Consider the following 24,860-nt stretch of genomic DNA (forward strand, 5'->3'; position numbering starts at 1 on the left):
TTTTTTTTTGAGATTTTTATTTTTTCCGTTACATGTAAAGATAGTTCTCAACTTTTGTTTATACATGCTTTACAATTTCAGATTTTTCTCCCTCCCTCCCCTCCCTCCCCCCTCCCCTAGACAGCAGGTAATCTGATATAGGTTATATCTATATATATCTATACATATACATATAGATATATATATATACACACACATATATATACACATAACATTAATCCTATTTCTGCATTAATCCTGTTACAAGAGAAAGAATCAGAGCAGTGATGCAGAACCTCAAAATAGAAAAAAAAACAACAGCACCCAAAACAAAAGAAATAATATGGTTCAATCAGCATCTATACTCCACAGTTCTTTCTTTTTTTTTTTCTTGGATTTGGAGATCCTCTTCTATCTTGAGTTCCCTGGAACTCTTCTGTACCATTGCATTGGTGAGAAGAATATAGTCCATCACAGTAGGTCAACACTCAATGTTGATGATACTGTGTACAATGTTCTTCTGGTTCTGCTCATCTCACTCATCATCAGCCCATGTAAGACCCTCCAGGTTTCTCTGAACTCTTCCTGCTCATCATTTCTTACAGCACAATAGTATTCCATTGTATTCATATACCACAACTTGTCCAGCCATTCCCCAATTGATGGGCACCCCCTCAACTTCCAATTCCTTGGTTGTAGCCTATTTTTAAACTTATAAGGTTGAAGTCTGCTCCTGGGACACATGGGTCACTTTTGCAAGCCTCTTACTATTCACAGCCACCCCACTCTCAACTATATTGAGCTGCAGGTATGTTGAGAGCCAGGCCTGGCCTGGCCAGGGCGAGGGGAGGGGGAGAGGGGAGGCAGGGCGACCGGAGGCGGGGCGGGGCGAGGGGAGCCGTGCCAGGGCGAGGGGAGGCGGGGTGAACTGTGCCGAGCCGTGCCAGGGCGAGCTGTGCCATGCCGTGCCGGGGCGAGCCGTGCCGGGGCGGGGCGAGGGGAGGCAGGGTGAGCGGAGGTGGGGCGGGGCGAGGGGAGCCATGCCTGGGCGAGGGGAGGCGGAGTGAGCGGAGGCTGGGCGAGGGGAGGCGGGGCAGGGCAAGGGGAGGCGTGCCAGGGCGAGGGGAGGCAGGGCGAGGGGAGGGGTGGAGGGGAGGCTGGGCAGGGAGAGGGGAGCCTTGCCGGGGCTAGGGGAGGCGTGCCGGGCGAGGGGAGCCCTGCCGGGGCGAGGGGAAGCGGGGTGAGCCGTGCCAGGGCGGGCGGGGCGAGCCGTGCCGGGGCGGGGCGAGCCGTGCCGAGCCGTGCCGGGGCGGGGCGAGCCGTGCCGAGCCGTGCCGGGGCGGGGCGAGCCGTGCCGAGCCGTGCCGGGGCGGGGCGAGCCGTGCCGAGCCGTGCCGGGGCGGGGCGAGCCGTGCCAGGGCGAGGGGAGGCGGGGCGAGGGGAGCCCTGCCGGGGCGAGGGGAGGCGGGGCGAGGGGAAGCGGGGTGAGGGGAGCCCTGCCGGGGCGAGGGGAGCCGTGCCAGGGCGAGGGGAGCCGTGCCAGGGCGAGGGGAGGCGGGGCGGGGCGAGGGGAGCCCTGCCGGGACGAGGGGAGCTGTGCCAGGGCGAGGGGAGGCGGGGTGAGCTGTGCCGAGCCGTGCCAGGGCGAGCTGTGCCATGCCGTGCCGGGGCGAGCCGTGCCGGGGCGGGGCGAGCGGAGGCGGGGCGGGGCGAGCGGAGGCGGGGCGGGGCGAGGGGAGGCTGGGCTAGGGGAGCCGTGCCGGGGCGAGGGGAGACGGGGTGCGCGGAGGCTGGGCGAGGGGAGCCGTGCCAGGGCGGGGTGAGCTATGCCGAGCCGTGCCAGGGCGAGCTGTGCCATGCCGTGCCTGGGCGAGCCGTGCCGGGGCGGGGCGAGGGCAGGCAGGGCGAGCGGAGGTGGGGCGGGGCGAGGGGAGCCATGCCTGGGCGAGGGGAGGCGGGGTGTGCGGAGGCTGGGCGAGGGGAGGCGGGGTGAACTGTGCCGAGCCGTGCCAGGGCGGGGCGAGGGGAGGCAGGGCGAGCGGAGGCGGGGCGGGGTGAGGGGAGGCTGCGGAGGGGAGCCGTGCCGGGGCGAGGGGAGCCGTGCCGGGGCGAGGGGAGCCGTGCCGGGGCGAGGGGAGGCGGGGTGCGCGGAGGCTGGGCGAGGGGAGCCGTGCCAGGGCGAGGGGAGGGGTGGAGGGAGGCTGGGCGGGGCGAGGGGAAGCGGGGTGAGCCATGCCTGGGCGAGCCGAGCCGTGCCAGGGCGGGCGGGGCGAGCCGTGCCGAGCCGGGGCGAACCGTGCCGAGCCGTGCCGGGGCGGGGCGAGCCGTGCCGAGCCGTGCCGGGGCGGGGCGAGGGGAGCCGTGCCAGGGCGAGGGGAGGCGTGGCGAGGGGAGCCCTGCCGGGGCGAGGAGAGGCGGGGCGAGGGGAAGCGGGGTGAGGGGAGCCCTGCCGGGGCGAGGGGAGCCGTGCCAGGGCGAGGGGAGGCGGGGTGAGCGGAGGCTGGGCGAGGGGAGGCGGGGCGGGGCGAGGGGAGCCCTGCCGGGACGAGGGGAGCTGTGCCAGGGCGAGGGGAGGCGGGGTGAACTGTGCCGAGCCGTGCCAGGGCGAGCTGTGCCATGCCGTGCCGGGGCGAGCCGTGCCAGGGCGGGGCGAGGGGAGGCAGGGCGAGCGGAGGCGGGGCGGGGTGAGGGGAGGCTGCGGAGGGGAGCCGTGCCGGGGCGAGGGGAGGCGGGGTGCGCGGAGGCTGGGCGAGGGGAGCCGTGCCAGGGCGAGGGGAGGCAGGGCGAGGGGAGGGGTGGAGGGAGGCTGGGCGGGGCGAGGGGAAGCGGGGTGAGCCATGTCTGGGCGAGCCGAGCCGTGCCAGGGCGGGCGGGGCGAGCCGTGCCGAGCCGTGCCGGGGCGGGGCGAGCCGTGCCGAGCCGTGCCGGGGCGGGGCGAGCCGTGCCGAGCCGTGCCGGGGCGGGGCGAGCCGTGCCGAGCCGTGCCGGGGCGGGGCGAGCCGTGCCGTGCGGGGGGCGAGGGGAGCCGTGCCAGGGCGAGGGGAGGCGTGGCAAGGGGAGCCCTGCCGGGGCGAGGGGAGGCGGGGCGAGGGGAGCCCTGCCGGGGCGAGGGGAGGCGGGGCGAGGGGAAGCGGGGTGAGGGGAGCCCTGCCGGGGCGAGGGGAGCCGTGCCAGGGCGAGGGGAGCCGTGCCAGGGCGAGGGGAGGCGGGGTGAGCGGAGGCTGGGCGAGGGGAGGCGGGGCGGGGCGAGGGGAGCCCTGCCGGGACGAGGGGAGCTGTGCCAGGGCGAGGGGAGGCGGGGTGAACTGTGCCGAGCCGTGCCAGGGCGAGCTGTGCCATGCCGTGCCGGGGCGAGCCGTGCCGGGGCGGGGCGAGCGGAGGCGGGGCGGGGCGAGCGGAGGCGGGGCGGGGCGAGGGGAGCCGTGCCAGGGCGAGGGGAGGCTGGGCGAGGGGAGCCGTGCCGGGGCGAGGGGAGACGGGGTGCGCGGAGGCTGGGCGAGGGGAGCCGTGCCAGGGCGGGGTGAGCTATGCCGAGCCGTGCCAGGGCGAGCTGTGCCATGCCGTGCCTGGGCGAGCCGTGCCGGGGCGGGGCGAGGGCAGGCAGGGCGAGCGGAGGTGGGGCGGGGCGAGGGGAGCCATGCCTGGGCGAGGGGAGGCGGAGTGAGCGGAGGCTGGGCGAGGGGAGGCGGGGCAGGGCAAGGGGAGCCCTGCCGGCGAGGGGAGGCAGGGCGAGGGGAGGGGAGGGGTGGAGGGGAGGCTGGGCGGGGCGAGGGGAGCCCTGCCGGGACGAGGGGAGCTGTGCCAGGGCGAGGGGAGGCGGGGTGAACTGTGCTGAGCCGTGCCAGGGCGAGCTGTGCCATGCCGTGCCGGGGCGAGCCGTGCCGGGGCGGGGCGAGCGGAGGCGGGGCGGGGCGAGCGGAGGCGGGGCGGGGCGAGGGGAGCCGTGCCAGGGCGAGGGGAGGCTGGGCGAGGGGAGCCGTGCCGGGGCGAGGGGAGACGGGGTGCGCGGAGGCTGGGCGAGGGGAGCCGTGCCAGGGCGGGGTGAGCTATGCCGAGCCGTGCCAGGGCGAGCTGTGCCATGCCGTGCCGGGGCGAGCCGTGCCGGGGCGGGGCGAGCGGAGGCGGGGCGGGGCGAGCGGAGGCGGGGCGGGGCGAGCGGAGGCGGGGCGGGGCGAGCGGAGGCGGGGCGGGGCGAGGGGAGCCGTGCCAGGGCGAGGGGAGGCTGGGCGAGGGGAGCCGTGCCGGGGCGAGGGGAGACGGGGTGCGCGGAGGCTGGGCGAGGGGAGCCCTGCCGGGGCTAGGGGAGGCGTGCCGGGTGAGGGGAGGCGGGGTGCGCGGAGGCTGGGCGAGGGGAGCCGTGCCAGGGCGAGGGGAGGCGGGGTGAACTGTGCCGAGCCGTGCCAGGGCGAGCTGTGCCATGCCGTGCCGGGGCGAGCCGTGCCAGGGCGGGGCGAGGGGAGGCAGGGCGGGCGGAGGCGGGGCGGGGTGAGGGGAGGCTGCGGAGGGGAGCCGTGCCGGGGCGAGGGGAGCCGTGCCGGGGCGAGGGGAGCCGTGCCAGGGCGAGGGGAGGCGGGGTGCGCGGAGGCTGGGCGAGGGGAGCCGTGCCAGGGCGAGGGGAGGGGTGGAGGGAGGCTGGGCGGGGCGAGGGGAAGCGGGGTGAGCCATGCCTGGGCGAGCCGAGCCGTGCCAGGGCGGGCGGGGCGAGCCGTGCCGAGCCGGGGCGAACCGTGCCGAGCCGTGCCGGGGCGGGGCGAGCCGTGCCGGGGCGAGGGGAGGCGGGGTGCGCGGAGGCTGGGCGAGGGGAGCCGTGCCAGGGCGAGGGGAGGGGTGGAGGGAGGCTGGGCGGGGCGAGGGGAAGCGGGGTGAGCCATGCCTGGGCGAGCCGAGCCGTGCCAGGGCGGGCGGGGCGAGCCGTGCCGAGCCGTGCCGGGGCGGGGCGAGCCGTGCCGAGCCGTGCCGGGGCGGGGCGAGCCGTGCCGAGCCGTGCCGGGGCGGGGCGAGCCGTGCCGAGCCGTGCCGGGGCGGGGCGAGCCGTGCCGAGCCGTGCCGGGGCGGGGCGAGCCGTGCCGAGCCGTGCCGGGGCGGGGCGAGCCGTGCCGAGCCGTGCCGGGGCGGGGCGAGCCGTGCCGAGCCGTGCCGGGGCGGGGCGAGCCGTGCCGAGCCGTGCCGGGGCGGGGCGAGCCGTGCCGAGCCGTGCCGGGGCGGGGCGAGCCGTGCCGAGCCGTGCCGGGGCGGGGCGAGCCGTGCCGAGCCGTGCCGGGGCGGGGCGAGCCGTGCCGAGCCGTGCCGGGGCGGGGCGAGCCGTGCCGAGCCGTGCCGGGGCGGGGCGAGCCGTGCCGAGCCGTGCCGGGGCGGGGCGAGCCGTGCCGAGCCGTGCCGGGGCGGGGCGAGCCGTGCCGAGCCGTGCCGGGGCGGGGCGAGCCGTGCCGAGCCGTGCCGGGGCGGGGCGAGCCGTGCCGAGCCGTGCCGGGGCGGGGCGAGCCGTGCCGAGCCGTGCCGGGGCGGGGCGAGCCGTGCCGAGCCGTGCCGGGGCGGGGCGAGCCGTGCCGAGCCGTGCCGGGGCGGGGCGAGCCGTGCCGAGCCGTGCCGGGGCGGGGCGAGCCGTGCCGAGCCGTGCCGGGGCGGGGCGAGCCGTGCCGAGCCGTGCCGGGGCGGGGCGAGCCGTGCCGAGCCGTGCCGGGGCGGGGCGAGCCGTGCCGAGCCGTGCCGGGGCGGGGCGAGCCGTGCCGAGCCGTGCCGGGGCGGGGCGAGCCGTGCCGAGCCGTGCCGGGGCGGGGCGAGCCGTGCCGTGCGGGGGGCGAGGGGAGCCGTGCCGGGGCGAGGGGAGGCGGGGCGAGGGGAAGCGGGGTGAGGGGAGCCCTGCCGGGGCGAGGGGAGCCGTGCCAGGGCGAGGGGAGCCGTGCTAGGGCGAGGGGAGGCGGGGTGAGCGGAGGCTGGGCGAGGGGAGGGGGGCGGGGCGAGGGGAGCCCTGCCGGGACGAGGGGAGCTGTGCCAGGGCGAGGGGAGGCGGGGTGAACTGTGCCGAGCCGTGCCAGGGCGAGCTGTGCCATGCCGTGCCGGGGCGAGCCGTGCCGGGGCGGGGCGAGCGGAGGCGGGGCGGGGCGAGCGGAGGCGGGGCGGGGCGAGGGGAGCCGTGCCAGGGCGAGGGGAGGCTGGGCGAGGGGAGCCGTGCCGGGGCGAGGGGAGACGGGGTGCGCGGAGGCTGGGCGAGGGGAGCCGTGCCAGGGCGGGGTGAGCTATGCCGAGCCGTGCCAGGGCGAGCTGTGCCATGCCGTGCCTGGGCGAGCCGTGCCGGGGCGGGGCGAGGGCAGGCAGGGCGAGCGGAGGTGGGGCGGGGCGAGGGGAGCCATGCCTGGGCGAGGGGAGGCGGAGTGAGCGGAGGCTGGGCGAGGGGAGGCGGGGCAGGGCAAGGGGAGCCCTGCCGGCGAGGGGAGGCAGGGCGAGGGGAGGGGAGGGGTGGAGGGGAGGCTGGGCGGGGCGAGGGGAGCCCTGCCGGGGCTAGGGGAGGCGTGCCGGGCGAGGGGAGGCGGGGTGCTCGGAGGCTGGGCGAGGGGAGCCGTGCCAGGGCGAGGGGAGGCAGGGCGAGGGGGAGGGGTGGAGGGAGGCTGGGCGGGGCGAGGGGAAGCGGGGTGAGCCATGCCTGGGCGAGCCGAGCCGTGCCAGGGCGGGCGGGGCGAGCCGTGCCGAGCCGGGGCGAACCGTGCCGAGCCGTGCCGTGCCGGGGGGAACCGTGCCGAGCCGTGCCGTGCCGGGGCGAACCGTGCCGAGCCGGGGCGAGCTGTGCCGAGGCGAGCCGTGCCAGGGCGAGGGGAAGCGGGGTGAGGGGAGCCCTGCCGGGGCGAGGGGAGCCGTGCCAGGGCGAGGGGAGGCGGGGTGAGGGAAGGGGTGGAGGGGAGGCTGGGCGGGGCGAGGGGAGCCCTGCCTGTGCGGGGCGAGCCGTGCCGAGCCGTGCCAGGGCAAGCCGTGCCATGCCGGGGCGGGGCGAGCCATGCCGGGGCGGGGCGAGGGGGGGCAGGGCGGGGCGAGCCGTGCCGGGGCGGGGGGAGGCGGGGTGAGCGGAGGCTGGGTGAGCGGAGGTGGGGCGGGGCGAACCAGGCCAGAAAAAGGCAATGCAGTCTGGGGTAAGGGATCAAAGAGCAGAAGTCAATTCAATAAATGTAGATTAAGCCTGCTATATGTATGTAGGGACCATGAGAGGCAGTACAGTGGGCATCAGAGAAACTCCTCAGCTTGAAGTCAGGACACCATGGTTCAAATATCACCTCTGGCTCCCCAAGACACAGCGACTTCATTTACTTAAAAAAAAAAAAGAACAACACAGCGACTTCATTTACTTAAAAAAAAAAAGAAGAAGAAGTAGTATTTCAGGGCAACTAGGTGGCGCAGTGGATAGAGCACCAGCCCTGGAGTCAGGAGGACCTGAGTTCAAATCTGGTCTCAGACACTTAACAATTAGTAGCTGTGTGACCCTAGGAGGGAGGGGAGGGGAGGGGAGGTGGGGCGGGCCAGGCGGCCCTGCCCTGCCCTTTTGCTCAGGTGAAACAGACCTTTCCTAAATTCTTCTAAATTATCTCAAGTAGGATGATTGTGTCTCTCTCTGTTTTTATGTATGTTCTGTAGTTCCAGAATCTGTTTAGAGGCTTGATTTAATTTTGCTTTTGAGGCAATCATGGGGAAGCTCAGCCAACTTCCTGGCTGCAGTATCCCAAGCTTAAGAAGTCCCAGGTGGTATGATTTAAAGAGAATCACCAGGCCTGTTTGCTGGTCCTAGATGACCCCAGACCAACTTGCTAATCAACCAGCTTTGTGTGCTGTGGTTGTTAGCTCCAATGAGCCTGTGCCCCTCCCCCACCTGGGCCACTGCTACTCGAGCCTACCTCCTGGTTCTCAGCAGGGGTGTAAAATCCAAATTCTGCCTTTACACCAGCATAGACCCCTGTAGTCTCTTCCCTGCCAAGGGCTTAGCCCAGTCACCAGACTGTGAGCTTCTTTCCAGAGGACACTGGTTCTTCAGCTGATTCTGAGGCTGGGGGGGGGGTCTCCTTCTCTGGTGAGGACTTCCTGAGACTAGATCTGTGTCAGGGTGATTGTGGGGTTGAACTCAACTCCTGTATTAGCACAGCAGCTCCCTCCTTCTGACCTTCCAAGTCGTTCTTGGTTAGAACATGGTTTTAGCACATTCTTCTGTGAGTTTTGCTGCTCCAGGCATTTTCCTATGGCGTTATTTGGATGTTTTTTGGAGTGATTGTGTCATGAGTCCTGGAGCTCACTGCCTTTCCCCTGCCATGTTAACATTCCTCATGATTTCTTTTTTCTGTTTACCTTTTTATGCTTCTCTATGGTCTTGTATTTGAAAGTCAAATGATCTATTCAGTTCAGGTCTCTTAATCACAAATACCTTTAAGTCCTCTTTTTCATTGACGTCCTATTTGTTCCCCTAAATGATTATAATAGTTTTACTGGGTAGATGATTCTCGTTTGAAATCCCAGTTCCTTTGCACTCAAGAATTCTATGCCGTTCAGTCCTTTAATGTAGAAGCTGCTAGAAGTATGTGTGTAGGTTATCCTAACTGTAGCTCCACGGTACTTGCATTATTAATTTTTAGCTGCTTGCAATATTTTCTCCTTGACCTGGGAACTCTGGAATTTGGCTATAATATTCCTGAAAGTTTTCCTTTTGGGATCTCTTTCAGGGGGTGATCAGTGGATTCTTTCAATTTCTATTTTACCTTCTGCTTCTAGAATATTAGGATAATTTTCCCTGACTATTTCTTAGTAGATGTTATCTAAGCTCTTTTTTGTTCATGGTTTTCAGACAGTCCAGTGATTTTCAAATTATCTCTCCTAGATCTATTTTCCAGGTCAGCTGTTTTTCCAAGGAGATATTTCATATTGCCCTCCATTATTTATCCATTTGGATTTGCTTTGTTTTGTCTTGATTTCTCCTAAAATCATTAGCTTCTATTTTCTCTATCCTAATTCTTAAGCAATGATTTTATTCAGAGAGTTTATAAACCTCTTTTTTCCTTTGGCCAATTTGGCTTTTCAAGCTGTTGACTTATTTTTTCATGACCCTCCTGCATCACTCTTATTTCTCTTTCCATTTTTTTCGCTAACTCTCTTACTTTTTCCTCTACCTCTCTTACTTTGTCTTCAAAGTACTTTTTGAGTGCTTCCATAGCCTGAGACCAATTCCTATTTTTCTTGGAAGCTTTGTATTTGGGAGCTTTGACTTTGGTATTATCTTCTTCTGAGGGTGTATTTTGATCTACCTTGTTGCCAAAGAAATTTTTGATGGCCTGCAGGTTTCTCTGCCTATTCATCTAGCCCAACTATTTCTTGGCTTTTAACTCTTTCTTAACTTGGAGCACTGCTTCCAGCATGCACTGTCCCAAGCTACAGGAGTTCCCAGATGGTATGCTTTAAGGAGAGGCTGGTTCTCAGCCAACCTTGCCTGTAAATAACCATGGCCATGCTTTCTTTTTAACCTGGAGGCTAAAATCTGATTGAAATTCATTTCTCTGTGGTCTCTAAGCTTGCCGTGCCTGTACTCCTCACTCTGCCACACAAGTTAGCTTCCTGGGAAATATGCACTATCTCTGCTCTCTCAGAGACCCCCACTATTTCCCCCTGGGCAACCTCTAGATCCCTAGATTAAGAAGAAGGCACTGATACTGAAGATTCTGAGGATCTGGAGTCATGGCCAAACAAGGGCTGAATCTTTGCCATGTGCTGAATTCCTCTCTCACCCTGGTATAACAGACCCCTCCTGCTGAACTTCTCAGCCTTCTTTGACTGGAAAATGATCTCACTCCATTATTTTGTGGGTTCTGCTGCTCCAGGAGTTGTCCTATGGCATTTTTTGAGATATATGGATACATCTATTGGTAGTTCTGAAAGTCATAGCCTTTTCTCCACCATCTTGGCTCCACTCAGGATCCTTGCCTTTCCATATCTTGCTCTGGGGACAATAATTAAGAGAATATTTCTAATGCTGCTGGAAAGAGCAAATTCTATTAGCTGCCACTATTAGCTCTCCTTACTTCCCAGGACAAAATATCCTTCTGCATCCATGATTATCTTACATGATTTATTTTTTCATATTGGAATAAAAAACTACTTGAGAGAAGGAACTGTCTTCATTTTTATTTATATCTCTAAGATTTAAAACAGTCCCTAGCACAGTAAATACCAATAAATATATTTCATTCATTCATTCATTATTTCTTTCATTCATTCATTCAATATATTAGCTATCCCTCCAAGGTTTGTCATCTGCTATTTTGACAAATGTGCCAAATATATCTTTATTCAAGTTGTTGATAAACAATTAATGTATGCTGTCCAACATGTTTATCTCAATATGGTAAATATTTATTTTTCCATTTTCAGGTAGCGTGATCTCAACTACTTTTTAAAATTTCCATGTTGCATAGTAATTTTTCCCCCAGTATTTCATCTTTACTTCATTTAAGACTTTGTTTTGAAGATGAGTTTCTTGTAAGCAACAGGTTGTTGTTTTTCTCATCTGTTCTTTCTTTCATTTTAATTTTATTTTCATTTTAATTTCATTTTAATTGATTATTAAATCTATGCATATTAGATGTTATGAGGTAGATTTGTTCTTTCCCCAATTTGTGTATTTAATATTTTAAAATTTTATTTTAAATTCCTTTCTTCTTGTAAACCAGTATTTTGATGAAGTTTGTTTTGCACAAACTATCATAATAGACCTCTATTTCCAGAGGCTATATTTCTTGTTTCCCACTCCCAGTTTCATTTGTTACTCTTTGCTCTGTCTTGGAGGTTTTACTTAAATTATTGGTTTCTTTTCTTTGCTTAGTAATTTATTTTCATTTTTTTGTTCTTTCCTTTTCCCTTTCATGAATATATGTCCAGTGATTGATTGTACCATAGTAAAATTACATTATGTCCCAAATTGTGATATCCAAGATTGTTCTCTTCATTCCCCTTTATTATATCCCTTCCATCTCTCTATACCATTTCATCAGTAATGGCTCAAATGTCTCTTAAGCATACAATTCTGTTTCCTTCTCTGGTATCTAGTGGTAGCAAATAATTATATGTTCTAATTTGATTTCCCTTCTATTTGAAGGCCTTCCTCCTGTTCACTTGCAGAATGTGTTGTTTGTCAGTGAAATTGTCAACTTTAATCACTAGATGTGTCCTGGATTTTTAAGTGTAGTGTTGCTGTTTTGTTTTATTTTTGTTTTGCTTACTCTGGAATAATACATTCATGGGTATTTCGATTGGCACTGTTTGTTGTTGTTGTTTTTTTATTTAGAAGTTTGAGTAGATTTTGTTTTAGATGTTATGTTCTTCTGGAAGAACTATAGTTCTTAAACTAACTGTGTCTGCACTTGAAATCCAGGACAAGTTGTCATACCCTAGAAATGAAAAGCCAGAAGAAAATTGTTGTCATCCCATTTCCCACAAAGAGATCAACTCAGTACCAAAGGAGAATGGTCTAGGTTGTGCTAGGGCCTCTAAGACTAAAAAACAAATAAACAAAACAACAACAAACAGAACACTAACTCCAGAATATGGTTGTGTCCATTCCCCTCTGCAGAAGAATTCATAGCAGCAATATCTATTAACATATTAGGAATTTAATCATAAAAGATTTGGCATTATTACAAAGCTCCTACACCTCATCAATCTTTAGAAATATCAAAGTTATTCTGAACTAGATGATTGAATGATGGTTTGGAGAGGACATAGAACAATCTACCCTTCCCCATTTTACTATAAATAATAAAGCAATAGTCCCGAGCAGGTCACAGATTGGGATGTTGCTTCTCTAATATGAATTATCTGGGACTTCTTTGGTTTCAAAACTGACTTTTGTTTTAAAAAGGAATACAACCTCCATTGATTTAGCTAGAGGGGTTCTTGTTTCATACTTTGACAACTTCATTTCAATAAAATTGTTTTTCTTTATGGTCATATTTTAGTTCATACATTGAAAAACTTTGTTATTAGAAGTGGTCAGTAGACTTTACTTGACTTTCAATTGGGTCCATCTCTTTCTTGTGAGCGCGCGCACACACACACACACACACACACACACATGAACATGCACATGCATGTGGGCCTGGTTAAGAGTCCAAGAACTATTAGACTGAAGAAGGAAAGTGTGTTATTTCACCCCCAGAGCAGAAGCTAAGGAGAAATCCTGGATTCTTGCAAGAAGAAATGTTAATCGTCAACTAATAGTAATAAAAGAGACTTTACAACACAGCATCTCAAGGATTTTTCTGTTGACCTTGACAAGAGGAGCATCAGCCTCATGGATTTATTCTATAGACATGCTCTATTTCAAGTATAGCAGGATATTAGGGCAGCTAGGTGGTGCAGTGGATAAAGCACTGGCCCTGAATTCAAGAGGACCTGAGTTAAAATCCAGCCTCAGACACTTGACACTTACTAGCTGTGTGACCCTGGGCAAATCACTTAACCCCTCATTGCCCCACAAAAAAAAGCATAGCAGGATATTGGGGTTGCTTTTACTCTCTTGTTGCTTCCTTGAAGGATAGCTAGATGGTACATTGGCCCTGAAGTTGGGAGAACCTGAGTTCAAATCTCACCTCAGACCCTTACTAGCTGCATGATTCTGTGCAAGTCACTTAACCCCAATTTCCTCAAACATCTGGTCCCAGATGGCTCTGGAGAAGAGTGACGTTAGTGGCCTTGCACAGCACTTCCTCACTTAAATACAATTCAGCACAAGTCATGTGTGTAGGGGAGGGGTACTCCTGCCTGAATGAAGAGAATGCTGGGACAGAGAATTTTATCTACATCTTAGGAAGTCAAGATTAAACCTGAATGACATACAAAATAAGCCCTCCTGCACCAGTGGAAATGCACATAAAAATATTAGAAAACATATGTGGTTATAGATTACTTATATGCTCTTTTCATTTCTTCCAAACTGTTTCTCACTTACCCTAATTTCCCTATCAGTGCTGCTGCTTAAGCATATTGATTCTGACTTCCCTTTGGTGTCTACTGCCATACAACACATACAGATCAAGAGCAATGCTAGAAAAATCCCCAAAGTCAAATCAGCAATGCATCTTCAGCATCAAAAATAAAACTGCCAAATTCTAGCATAGGAGGATAAACCAGGATTGGACAGAAATAAAATACATTGTCTACCACAATACTTGCTCTAGATAGTTAGATAGATAGATATACAGATAGATATAGATATATTCATATAGACATATCTTCATATAGATATATATCATACATAACCATGATAAGAAGAGATGTAGAGACATATATATTTGCATGTGTGTAGATAGATAGATAGATACAGATACACAAACATATATAATCAACAAATGAAAAGTTGGAGTGTATATAAACACATTTTAATTTTAATATTTCAGTCATATCTTTGAGAAGCAGTGGGATGCAAAAGAGAGAGAAAGGAGACCTCAGAATGAGGAAAGCCCTTCCTCTGACAGACACTGACAGTATAACCCTAGAAAGGTGGTTCAGTGAGCCCAAATTCTGCCTTGGTAGAGGGGATTTACTTACTGAGCATTCCCTATGGTGATAATATGAATAAAATCACAAGTTCAAAATATGGTACACAATATGTATATGAGTATGTGTACAGATTAAGAAAAAACAACAACAAAAAAGCTATTTGTATAGCTGTTTTTTTTAATTAGAAACTGAATTTGCAAGGAACTACCTCAAGGGAAGCAATCATACAAAAAGGAAAGGAGTGATAGTTTGGCTAGTGAGTCCAGAGGCACTCAGGTAGTGGAAAATACTGTTAGACTTGAAGTTTGAAAACCTGGGTTCAAATTCTGTCTTTGAAGCATGTTAGATATCTATTTCTGATCAAGTCACTTAGCCATTCTGAGTCTTTCCCCCCTCCCATCTTTGTATAGGGGGAAACAATGCTTACCCACCTCAAACTGTCATGTTAGGAGTCTTACATATGTGTGAATTATTTCAGGAAATGATTTTCTTTTTCTTTTTTCACAATAAATTCTGTGCTTTATTCTTAGAGTTGTAGAATTTTTTAGTATTGCATTTTAATTTTCTATGCAGCCTCTGACACATTTAGAAGAAAGCTTTATAAATAAGTGAGTGTACTTTCTACTGCCATTCAGGCTGTTGCCCCTCAGCTCTGACAGGCTTGATTCACAAGGTCACCTAACAACAAGGTCAGTTCTTTGGCATCAGGAAGTGACATTTGATGTTTCCGGGTTGAGACAAGAGGCTTCTGGGAGGAAGACGGAAGCGTTGGGTCCTTTTTGTCCCTGTCCTCACTATGGCAGGTCAGATGATGGGGTCTCTTAGAAATAGTTAGATTTCACCTTTCTCTCTGATCATTAGATCCTAATGCTCTTTAATAAATACTTAAAAGTCTAAACTCTTGGTAAAGCTTCTAATTTATTGGCAACCACTCATTAGATTTTTAGACAGACTAGCTAGAATTTTAGCCCCTTACACTACTATATCTAAATGCCAGGAAGAAGAAAACAGAGGGTTTATTCATGTGGTTTGGAAGAATGTTCTTTGGTGAAAAGAGAAAGTGGAATGTTGATAGTCAGACATTGACATCACCCTGGTCACTCCTCTCTCACCTCTGCTTCCTCCTCTTCCTCCTGTTCTCCAAAAAGTGGACATTCCCTAGTGCTCTATGCTCAGGTCTCTTCTCTCTATCATCTCCCTCCATGATTTCATCCATTCCCACCACATTGTCTATCAACTCTATGTAGAAGATCTATGTATAAGTTCTCCAGTGCAAACCACTCAGACATGGCAGGCCTCCATTTCCAGTTGCATGGTAGACATTAGCAACTGGTTCTCTAACTAGCATCTTGAGCTCATCATGTCTAAAACCGAACTCATCACTCATTCCTCTCTCTCAACATAGTCCCTCCTCATGACTTACTTGTTAATGGCATGTATGTTTTTTCCAGTAATAATAATAATTATTTTTTCCAAACCCATCATTTCATTCCTGTAGGAAACTCCCCACAGAAACAGAGCAGCAAGTCATCTACAGCTAATAATCTTCGTTGTCTGAAGATACTGAGAGGTTAAGTGATTTGCCTGTAGTCACAAAGTGAATAATCACTTGTCTCAGGACTTGAACTCAGCTCTGCCTGACTCTAGGTTAGTTTTCTCCCAATTAGACTGTTGCCTCTTAGAATAATAATAAATAATGGGGAAAATAATACCTAGAATGTTCTAGTTACCTAACCTTATTCATGTTTAATGTATTCCTATCTGCTTGAATGTTGAACCCTAAGGACCAATTGGGACCTTTACATCAAACTTGAAGGCAAAACTTCCTCTAGTTTTTTTTCTTTTTTTGCCTTCACTTATGAAGTGGAAATAATCTATAAATGTAAAAGAAAAAACACTTCAATAAAACCTTAAAAAATGTGAGTTCTGAAAGGAACAACTGTCTCTAACTTTCTATCTGTACTCACTGCACTAATTACATTATAAATGCTTCATAAATGTTCTTTTCATTGATTCATTTGTCCATCCATTCATTTATCATGTTTGACTCCTGTCCCCTTTTCATGGATCTTTTTGTAAGCTTTCTAAGTCAAATTTCACGACTTAGCTTCAAATTCTTCTAAATGTATATCTGGAGAGTAACATTTCCTTAATTTGTCTCTTTGATTCTAGTGTCCCCTCTACCCAACCATCCTGTGCGTTGTCACTAGATTGATTTTTGTACAGCACAAAGTCAGTGATGTCATTCTCCTCAGATACTTCAAAAGTTCCCTGGGGCTATGGAATAAAGTCCAAACAGCATGGAATTTAGAGTCCTTTATAATTTGACCTCACTTTATTTTCCCAGGCTTCGCCCCCACCCCCACCCCGCCACTGCCCTCCTAAATGAGCCTTGTGCTCCAACCAAGCCTATGTTCTTGTCATTCTCCCATATTTTGTGCCTGCTCCTCCCTTCACCTTTGCTCATGCAGTTTTCTTTACCTGGAATGTTCTTCTGCATCTCCCCATATCCAAATTCTACACACTCTTTAAATCTCAACTCAGTTACCATCTCCTTCATGAAACTTTTCCTGATTAATTCAACTAGAATTAATCTCTCTCTCTTTTTTAAACTCTCCTATAGTACTTTATTTTATCCCCTTCTATGACAACACTTATCTTAGACTTCTTTATATAGTAGTCATTGGTGAATGTATTTCAGGGTAGTTAGATGGCACCATGGATAGAGTACAGGGTATAAAGTCAAAAAAACCCGTGTTCAAACCCAGCCTCAGACACTAGCTATATGACCCTGAACAAATCATTTAACCTCTCTCAGCCTCAATTTTCTCGTCTGAAAAAAAATGGGGATAATAATAGCATCTTCTTCCTAGGGCTGTCATGAGAAGCAAAAGAGAATATTTGTAAAGAAGTTTGCAAACCTTAAAAGTGATATATAAATACTAGCTATTTTTATTATCTTCAATTATTACTATAATCTCCCAGCAGGTTCACAAAATTAATTGCCTGTAATTCTCTCATTTAATCCTCATAACAACCTTTCACATACCATAGGAATTACTATTCCCATTTTACTGATGAAGAAATTCATGCTTAGGCAGTTTTGAGTGACTTTCTCATGCTAATAAACATAGGAAAGGTAATGTGTATTTTGACCTTTAACCATTTTAAGATTGTGGAAAGACTCTTTTTTTGAGGAGGGGCAATGAGGGTTAAGTGACTTGCCTAGGATCACACAGCTAGAAAGTGTCAAGTGTCTGAGGCTGGATTTGAACTCAGGTCCTCCTGAATCCAGGGCCAGTGCTTTATCCACTGTGCCACCTAGCTGCTGGCAAGATTTTTAAATTGTAAATGGCTTAGAGCTCAATTAGCCCCAAGTCACAGTCTGTACCAAACTCTGTTTCTACCTTAGGGAGACTGGTCTTTGACATAAAGGGATCCCCTACTCTGTTCTCAAGGTCCAGCTAAGTCTTCTCTGAATAGACAAAGTTGAAAAAACTGGAAGGACATGAAGCAAGGGAAAATATTTCATGGGAAGTGTGGTGCATCCAGTCAAGAAATATTTATTAAACATCTCCTATTGGCCAGACATTATGCTAAGATCTAAGGATACAAAGAAAGGCAAAAAATAGTCCCTGACCTCCAGGATTTTACAATTTTGTCGTGCAATTGGGCCAATCCTGGCTCTAGCGATTGTGGGATTTGGGTCAAGTCATGACACATCTCTTGGCCTCAGTTTCCTCACCTGTAAAATGAGGAGATTGGACTAGATGGCCTGTAAGATACCTTCGAGCTCTAAATCTATGATCCTATGATTAAAATTATAAGAAAATGCACCACAGACCTAGAGTCAAAAGAGTACAGGCAGGGCTATGCTTGTAAATGTTTAATAGTTGACTCTTCAGGAAAGAAAAATCACTTTTAAATTTAGTCTGAATTATTAATATTTCCCCATCACTTTCTTAAATCTAGACAATAAACAAAAGAATAGTCCTGTTCTGTAGTATTTATCAATTCCCTAGTTAGAAATACATTGAAAATTTAACAGTCTCTTAAGAGTTAGTTTAAACCGGCTGCAGTACACCCTTGGATTTATAGGGATATTAGCATTTACCTAGTGCAACCTGTATTTGAACAAGAATTCCCTCTAAAACATACCAGCTAGGTGGCACAGTGGATAAAGCACCAGCCCTGGATTCAGGAGGACCTGAGTTCAAATCCAGCCTCACACTTGACACTTACTAGCTGTGTGACCCTGGGCAAGTCACTTAACTCCCATTGCCCTGCAAGGGGGGAAAAAAAAAACCCATACCAGAAAAATGGTCATTTTGTTTGGACACCACTGTGATGGAAGTCCTCTCAAGACAGTCCCATTCAACTCTTGGATAACTAGTTATTAGGAAGGTTTTGTTTTGTTTTTTCCTTCGATCAATCCTATATAGATGCTCTCTATTCCACTGGATGCTTGTGGAAATGGGCTGAGAACAGCCAGAGAAATTCCAAATGGGCCTGAATTTGAAATCCAATGTTTAGGAGTCATCCTAAACAGAGCCCAACTCAAAGTCCCATGTATGTACCACTGGGCCCATAAAATATTTGGGGATCTCTTAAATACTCAGAGATCGATCCACTTCGCCAATAACAGAATGTATGTATATATACATGTATGTATGCATGTATGTGATATATACACATATATACTACACACACGTGTGTATATATGTATACACACAGTAGTCTGAAAGTCAAATTTCTTTTATTTATAAATCACAAATATTTTATTAACTCTTCTTTTGTCTATTAACATCATAATTCAACCTAATCTGAACTCATTTCCTTTGCCCTAAAACCTACTTTCTTTATCATTTCCAAAGGTCTATCAATGATGCCCTCTTCCCCTTGGTCACAGATTTTTTTTTTCCCCTTCTCCCTCCTTTTATATACTATGATGTCTATCCCCTCTTTACCATTTCCATTGCCACCACTCTATCTCAGACTCTAACTACTTCTTCCCTCAATCATTGCAATAATCTGGAGCCAGATAATAGATATAATTAATGCCTGTTTTAGAGTTATGAGAAACATAATCTGAATCATACTTCAAACACTTAGTAGGTGTTTTTTATACTTGCTAATTTATTAGTGAGAAAACATTATTTTATTACGTTAATAACCAATTATTAAATTAGGATTGAGGTTTTTTTCTCTCTAATTCCTTATTCAGAGACCAGACCCTATAGGCTAGTCAGTCAGTCTCTGTAGGATATTGCTGATAGATGAGATTATCCAAATCTTCTGGGTACATGCTCTGTGATCTTTGGGATCTTGGACAGGACCCCACCCAACTAGAAGACCTTACTTCTGTTTAGAATGTAAACAGAATCTAATTTAGGTGAATTCTTTCCCTTAGGAAATAAACCCATGTCATTGTACCCCTCCATTAGAGGTTAGGGTAACCCAGCTTATGAAGGAGAAAACCAACCAGAGTGGTCTGGGTAGATATGGATTCCTTTGTCCAGACTGCTTAGAGGTGGCTGTCTCATGATCAATCCACCTTTTTAGAAGGAGAAGCTGAAGACTTTTAGCCTACCTCCTTGTTAATATATCTACCCCCTCATCAGTTGTTTATCAATCAAGGTTGATTTTCATCTTTCAGGGCACCCACTTTTCCAAAGGTATTTAAACATTCAGTGATCACCATGATTTTGTCTTTGGTAACTGAAAGAAACCAAGTACTTTCAGTTTATTATCAGCTAGCCTAATTAATAAAGTGATTATTACCCAGAAATTGTCTCTTAGGCTTTTCATTTGACTCATTGGAAACATTTCTTTACATTTTAAGAAATCCATTGTTGGGGCAGCTAGGTGGCACAGTGGATAGAGCACCGGCCCTGGAGTCAGGAGTACCTGAGTTCAAATCTGGCCTCAAACACTTAACACTAGCTGTGTGACCTTGGGCAAGTCACTTAACCCCAATTGCCTCACTAAAAAAAAACAGAAAGAAAGAAAAAGAAAAAGAAGAAATCCATTGTTAGCATTTACAAAGAAATCGTAGAGGATGCTTGTCCTTGTTCCCTGCTCTATTGTTCTCCCAAGCTCTCTTTCCATGTGATCTAAGAAGGATGGGAACTGCTACTTATCACTGCTAAAATCCATCCTGTGCTCTCATCTCTTGTGCTTTTGCTTGTGCTTGTGCTCTCTGTGCCTGCCCATCACCCCATCTCTGCCTTCTAATATCTTACCTTTTATTCTTCTACCCAACACAGAAGTCACCTTCTATGTGAAACTTTCTCTAGTTCTTCCAACTGGAAAAACTGTCTTCCTCATCTGACTTCCTAACATTCTCTCCTCCTCTTGTACACATGATATTATAAACATAAGGGCAGAGATGCTGTCTCATTTATCTTTGTTTCTCCCCTAGCACAATACATTACATTACTTAATATAATACATTACTTAATTAACACAATACATTGATTAATTGGCAGATGTTTGGCCAATATGCATAATGAGCTTGGAGAAGTATTAAAGGATGGCCAGTATTCACTTACTCACCACCGGAATTCTTTGGGGTCACATCTTAATTTATTTCCCACCCTTGCTCATATGCCTGAAATCTCTTCCCAGCTGTGTGTCCATGAGGCAGTCATCACTTCCTCAAACACCCAACTGAATTCTCAGAACCCTACAATCACTGGCAATAAGGAAATTAAAACATCTCTAGGAGAAAAGACAAAAGGCAGAATAAAACATTTCAAGTTGTTCAGTTCCTGTATTCTTGGAATAGCTGTCCTGGAAATAACTTGTCTGAAGCACTGTTCTCTCCTTGAAGGTGTTAGGAGAGAAATTTGTAATTAAAAATAGGTCAATTTATAAGTCCCACAGAACATGGAAAGATTGAAAGGAAATATGCCAACTGTGGGGCAGCTAGGTGGTGCAGTGGACCCTGGATTCAGGAGGACCTGAGTTCAAATCCAGCCTCAGACACTTGACACTTACTAGCTGTGTGACCTTGAGCAAGTCACTTAACCCCAAATGCCTCACCAAAAAAAAAATAGAAAAGAAAGAAAGAAATATGCCAACTACAAGGAGCAACATAGTATAGTGGATGAAGAATTGTCCTCAAAGTCAGGAGGACCTGGGTTTGAAAGCCACCTCTAACACATGCTGGCTATGTGATCCCAGGCACCTCACTTACTTAAGCTCTCAGTGACCCAGGCAGCTCTAGCTGACCAGGAGTGGTTGATGGGATCTACCTTGCTGTGAGTTCCTTATACCAATGAAATCACAGCTTTGGAAAAAACAAAAAAAGTTGAGTCTATATGTAAGAAGTGGGATAAGAAGGAAGAGTGAGTGAAGGGTAGAGGAAGGAACCGAATTTCTCTCAGGAAGTCAAGAATAAGGGAAGACTTTATTATGACATACTGAAGCAAGGTTGATGATATAGAGAATAGGTGTCATGGTACAGTAGAAAAAACGCTGTCTCTGGAAACAGAAGACCTGGGTTCAAATCTTTATTCTGATCTTATTATCTCAGCAACCTTAGCAGTCACCTAAGTTCTCCAGGTATCGGTTTATCTCATAGGTACAAAGAAGAAGTTGGACTACACATGGCCCCTGAGATCCACTCTAGCTCTGGATCTGTCATCAAATCCTGCCTTGGTTCTCTGGAGATACTTGGAAATGGTTCTGATGTAGGCTTCTAATTAAATTAACCATAATAAATGGCACTCGGCTCTGGGTGATTAGGGTGCACAATGCAAAAGTTAAAGGTTGACCACTGAGTGACTTCAACTGCTCAATAGCATAATCCATCAGAAATTCTGTTTGAAGTGGAAATTCAGAAATAAAATAGGTAATCAGATTCGTGTGTCCCTGGGGACAATTGAATCTCAACATGGTCAGAGAATTTAAAAGTTCCATTCATGTCCAGATGAAAATTCATTTCTCAGTAAAGGCCAGAGAAGAAAACAAATATTGCTTGAATTTAATTACCAAGCCAGCTGTCAGTCACAGGAAGGAACAGTGCTGGGAAGATAATTCAAGGCTGAAACCAGCATGTTATAAGCCTTGTACTTTTGAATCCTGACGACTTCTTTCAGAAATGCTTGAAGTTATCACTTGAAGGATGAGGCCAAGCTGATTTCTTTTGTATTTCATTACTAATGTATCTCATTCTTTGAAATAGCAAAGCTAGCAAACAAGACCTCATTTCACTAAGATGAGGTATTTCTACCTCACCAGGAAGAAGGTTAAGGGAGCTTTAATTCTCTACAATCTAAATGAATATTCTGGGACAAAAGCAAAAATCGAGATATTAAGTCACACTAATCACCACCACCCACCACATAATCTCAGCTCACTTTATTCTACCTCCAAGGTTGCACTGTGACAGTTTCTCCATGGGGTAGAGATTGGGAGGCCCGGATTTCACACTCCTGATAGAATCAATAGTCAGTTAAGCACCTCTGATATACCAGGAACCATGCCAAACACTGAGGATACAAAAAACAAAACAAAACAAAAAAAAAAGGCAAAAACAGCCCCTGACCTCAAGGAGTTCATATTCAAGTGGGGCAGACAACGTGCAACTAACTGGGTATGTACGGGACTGTAGAAAGCATGCTGAAATACTTGGAGTGGGGAGGGAGCAGGCGCGAGTTTCTAGGGCATAAGGTTCGAGTTTAGTCTTAAAGGAAGGAAAAGAAACTGAGAAATGGAAGTGAGGGAGAGCATGCTAAGCATGGCAAATAGACTGTGGAAAGGCCTGGAACTGGGAAATAGAATATTGTATGTGAAGAATAGAACGTATGTATGCTAGTGTAACCAGATTGTGGGGTGTTTTGAGGGGAGTAAAGTTGTTGTTTGTCCTTTGTTATAAAGAGGACAATGACATCGGGCTGAAGAAGGAACTTGCACTGAACTGGATTTAAGTGAGGGAGAGCTGTGCAAAGTCAACAACCTCACTCTCTCCTCCAGCACCATCTGAATCCAGTGGCAAGATAGATATCAGGATGACTGGAGATGACCTCGATGTTTAAGGCAATTGGGGTCAAGTGACTTGCCCAGAGTCACACTGCTAATTATTGTCTGAGGTTTATTTGAACTGAGGTCCTCTTGGCTCCATAGCCAGTGCTTTATCGACTGTGCCACCTAGCTGGCACAGGGAGTAAAATATAACAATTATGGAAATGTAGGAAGAGATTTGGTTGTGTAGAACTTTAAGTGTCAAAGAGAGGACTTTATATTTGATGCTGAATATAAGAGGGAACCACTGGAGCTTATTGAGTCAGGGTTGGGGGTAGAGAGGAGGTAGTGAGTGGGAGGAGAGGAGTTATATGGTCAGAACTACACTTTAGAAAAATCGCTTTAGCATCTGAGTGGACAATGTATTGAGGAGAAAAGATATTTGAACCTGGGATATCAGTAAGGAGGCTACTGCAAAAGTCTGGGTGACAGGTCATGGGGGCCTGAACTAAGATAGTGGCTTAGTGAGTAGAGAAAAATGGAAATATGTAAGAGATGATGTGAAGGTAAAACCTAGATTATTTGTTTTTTTGTTTTGTTTTGTTTTTTTGTGAGGCAATTGGGGCTAAGTGACTTGCTCAGGGTCACACAGCTAGTAAGTCTCAAGTGTCTGAGGCAGGATTTGAACTCAGGTCTTCCTGAATCCAGGGCCAGTGCTCTATCCACTGTGCCACCTAGCCACCCCTAGAACCTAGATTATTTGGCAATGGATTGGATATACGGGGTGAGTAAAGGTTGATCAGCCCATAAATAAACATTTCTTAAGTACCTACTATGTGCCAAGGTATTGTAAAAAGCAGTGGGGCTACAAGGAACGGTAAAAGACAGTCTTGGAGCAGCTAGATGACACAGTGGATACAGCACTGGCCCTGGATTCAAGAGGACCTGACACTTACTAACTGTGTGACCCTGGGCAAGTCACTTAACCCTCATTGTCCTGAAAAAAAAAAGAAAGCCCCTGTTCTGAAGGAGCTCTCAGTCTCCCAGGGGAAACAAGTAAACAAACAGCTTATAGAAGATAAATTGGAAATAATATTAGAGGGAGGGCACTAATTTTAAGAAAGATCTGGAAAGGCTCCCCATAGAAGGTAGAATTTTAGCTAGGACTTGAAGCAAGTCAGCGAATCCAGGAGGTGGAGATAAAGAGGGAGAGTATTTTAGGCATGAGGGACAGCCTTTGAAAATGCCCAGAGTAAGGAGATGAGAGGGCAATGCTGAGACTGGAAACCTGAGTGACTGGGGGGACAGTGGTGCCCTTGGCATCAATAGAAAACTTTGGTTAGGGGCAGCTAGGTGGCACAGTGGAGAGGAGAGGAGAGGAAAAAGAGAATTTTGAAAATCAAATTTGTTTAAATGATTGTTAAATGTTTTTACATGTAATTAGAAAATATTTAGCAAAATGTTTTTTAAAGAGAAAAGGAAAGAAAAAATAGAAAAAGGGAGGAAGAGAGGGAGGAAGGAAGAAACAGCCCCCCCTTTCTAAAAGCTAAATAAGTCTGGCTAATTAAATAAAATATAATGATAATCAATTAAGAAAGAATACTTGTAGAAACTTAAAAACTATAACATTTCAAAAATATCCCCAAATCCTTCAGGACTGCTCTGGGGGGCTTATTTCTCAGTGGGAATGGGAACTGGGCGAGTAGCCACAGTATGATGTAATTCTTTTTCTGTCATTCAGGGCTCTGGGTCTTCCAGATATGAGCTGGCATGGTGCCTTCAGTTTAACTGAACCACTTCCCACTCTCAGTCCTGGCTGGGCCCCTGGGAGAAGGTGACTATGAGGACTCTGAAGAGCCTAAGAAGATGAAAAGCAGAAGCTTCACTAGGAAAAAGGTAAGAGATCAAGAAAGAACAACAAAGGAATAGGAGGCAAAGGTGATGAGTTGATTTTTTCCTTCTCTCTGATGTGAGGGATGTTTAGGGTTTATCCCTACAAATATCTTTGAATATTCCTATAAAGGTGGGGGGAGAATGAAGGGCAGATGGGCAGTACAGTGAATAGAGTCCTAGACTTGGAGTCAAGAAGACTTCAAATCCTGCCTCAGACAACTTAGCTGTGTGACCCTGGGTAAGTCACAACCTCTCTGAACCTCTGTTTGGTCATCTATAAAATGGAGATGATAATAATAGTACCTCCCTCACAGGGTTGTTGTGAGGATCAAGGTGAAATGAAGGAAAGAGAATGAGGGGAAAGGAACAAGAACTTATTAAGAACCACACACTTTGCTAAGCACTTTACAAATAGTATATATTATCATAGTATCTTTTTTTTTTTTTTTTTTGCAGGGCAATGAGGGTTAAGTGACTTGCCCAGGGTCACACAGCTAGTGTCA

General features: G+C 49.8%; 1 protein-coding gene across 1 annotated transcript; it reads right to left on the reverse strand.

Annotated features, from left to right (window-relative positions):
* Positions 1-767: 767 nt before the first annotated feature.
* On the reverse strand, positions 768-3,839 carry LOC122739325 (basic proline-rich protein-like). Its single transcript, XM_043981109.1, has 5 exons — positions 3,406-3,839; positions 3,011-3,236; positions 2,345-2,785; positions 1,430-2,044; positions 768-1,166 (listed from the first exon to the last, which is right to left on the reverse strand). Exons 1-5 carry the CDS (start codon positions 3,837-3,839, stop codon positions 768-770), a joined length of 2,115 nt encoding a protein of 704 aa, XP_043837044.1.
* Positions 3,840-24,860: the final 21,021 nt, after the last annotated feature.

This window comes from Dromiciops gliroides, chromosome 2 (assembly GCF_019393635.1).
Source record: "Dromiciops gliroides isolate mDroGli1 chromosome 2, mDroGli1.pri, whole genome shotgun sequence".
NCBI lineage: Eukaryota > Metazoa > Chordata > Mammalia > Microbiotheria > Microbiotheriidae > Dromiciops > Dromiciops gliroides.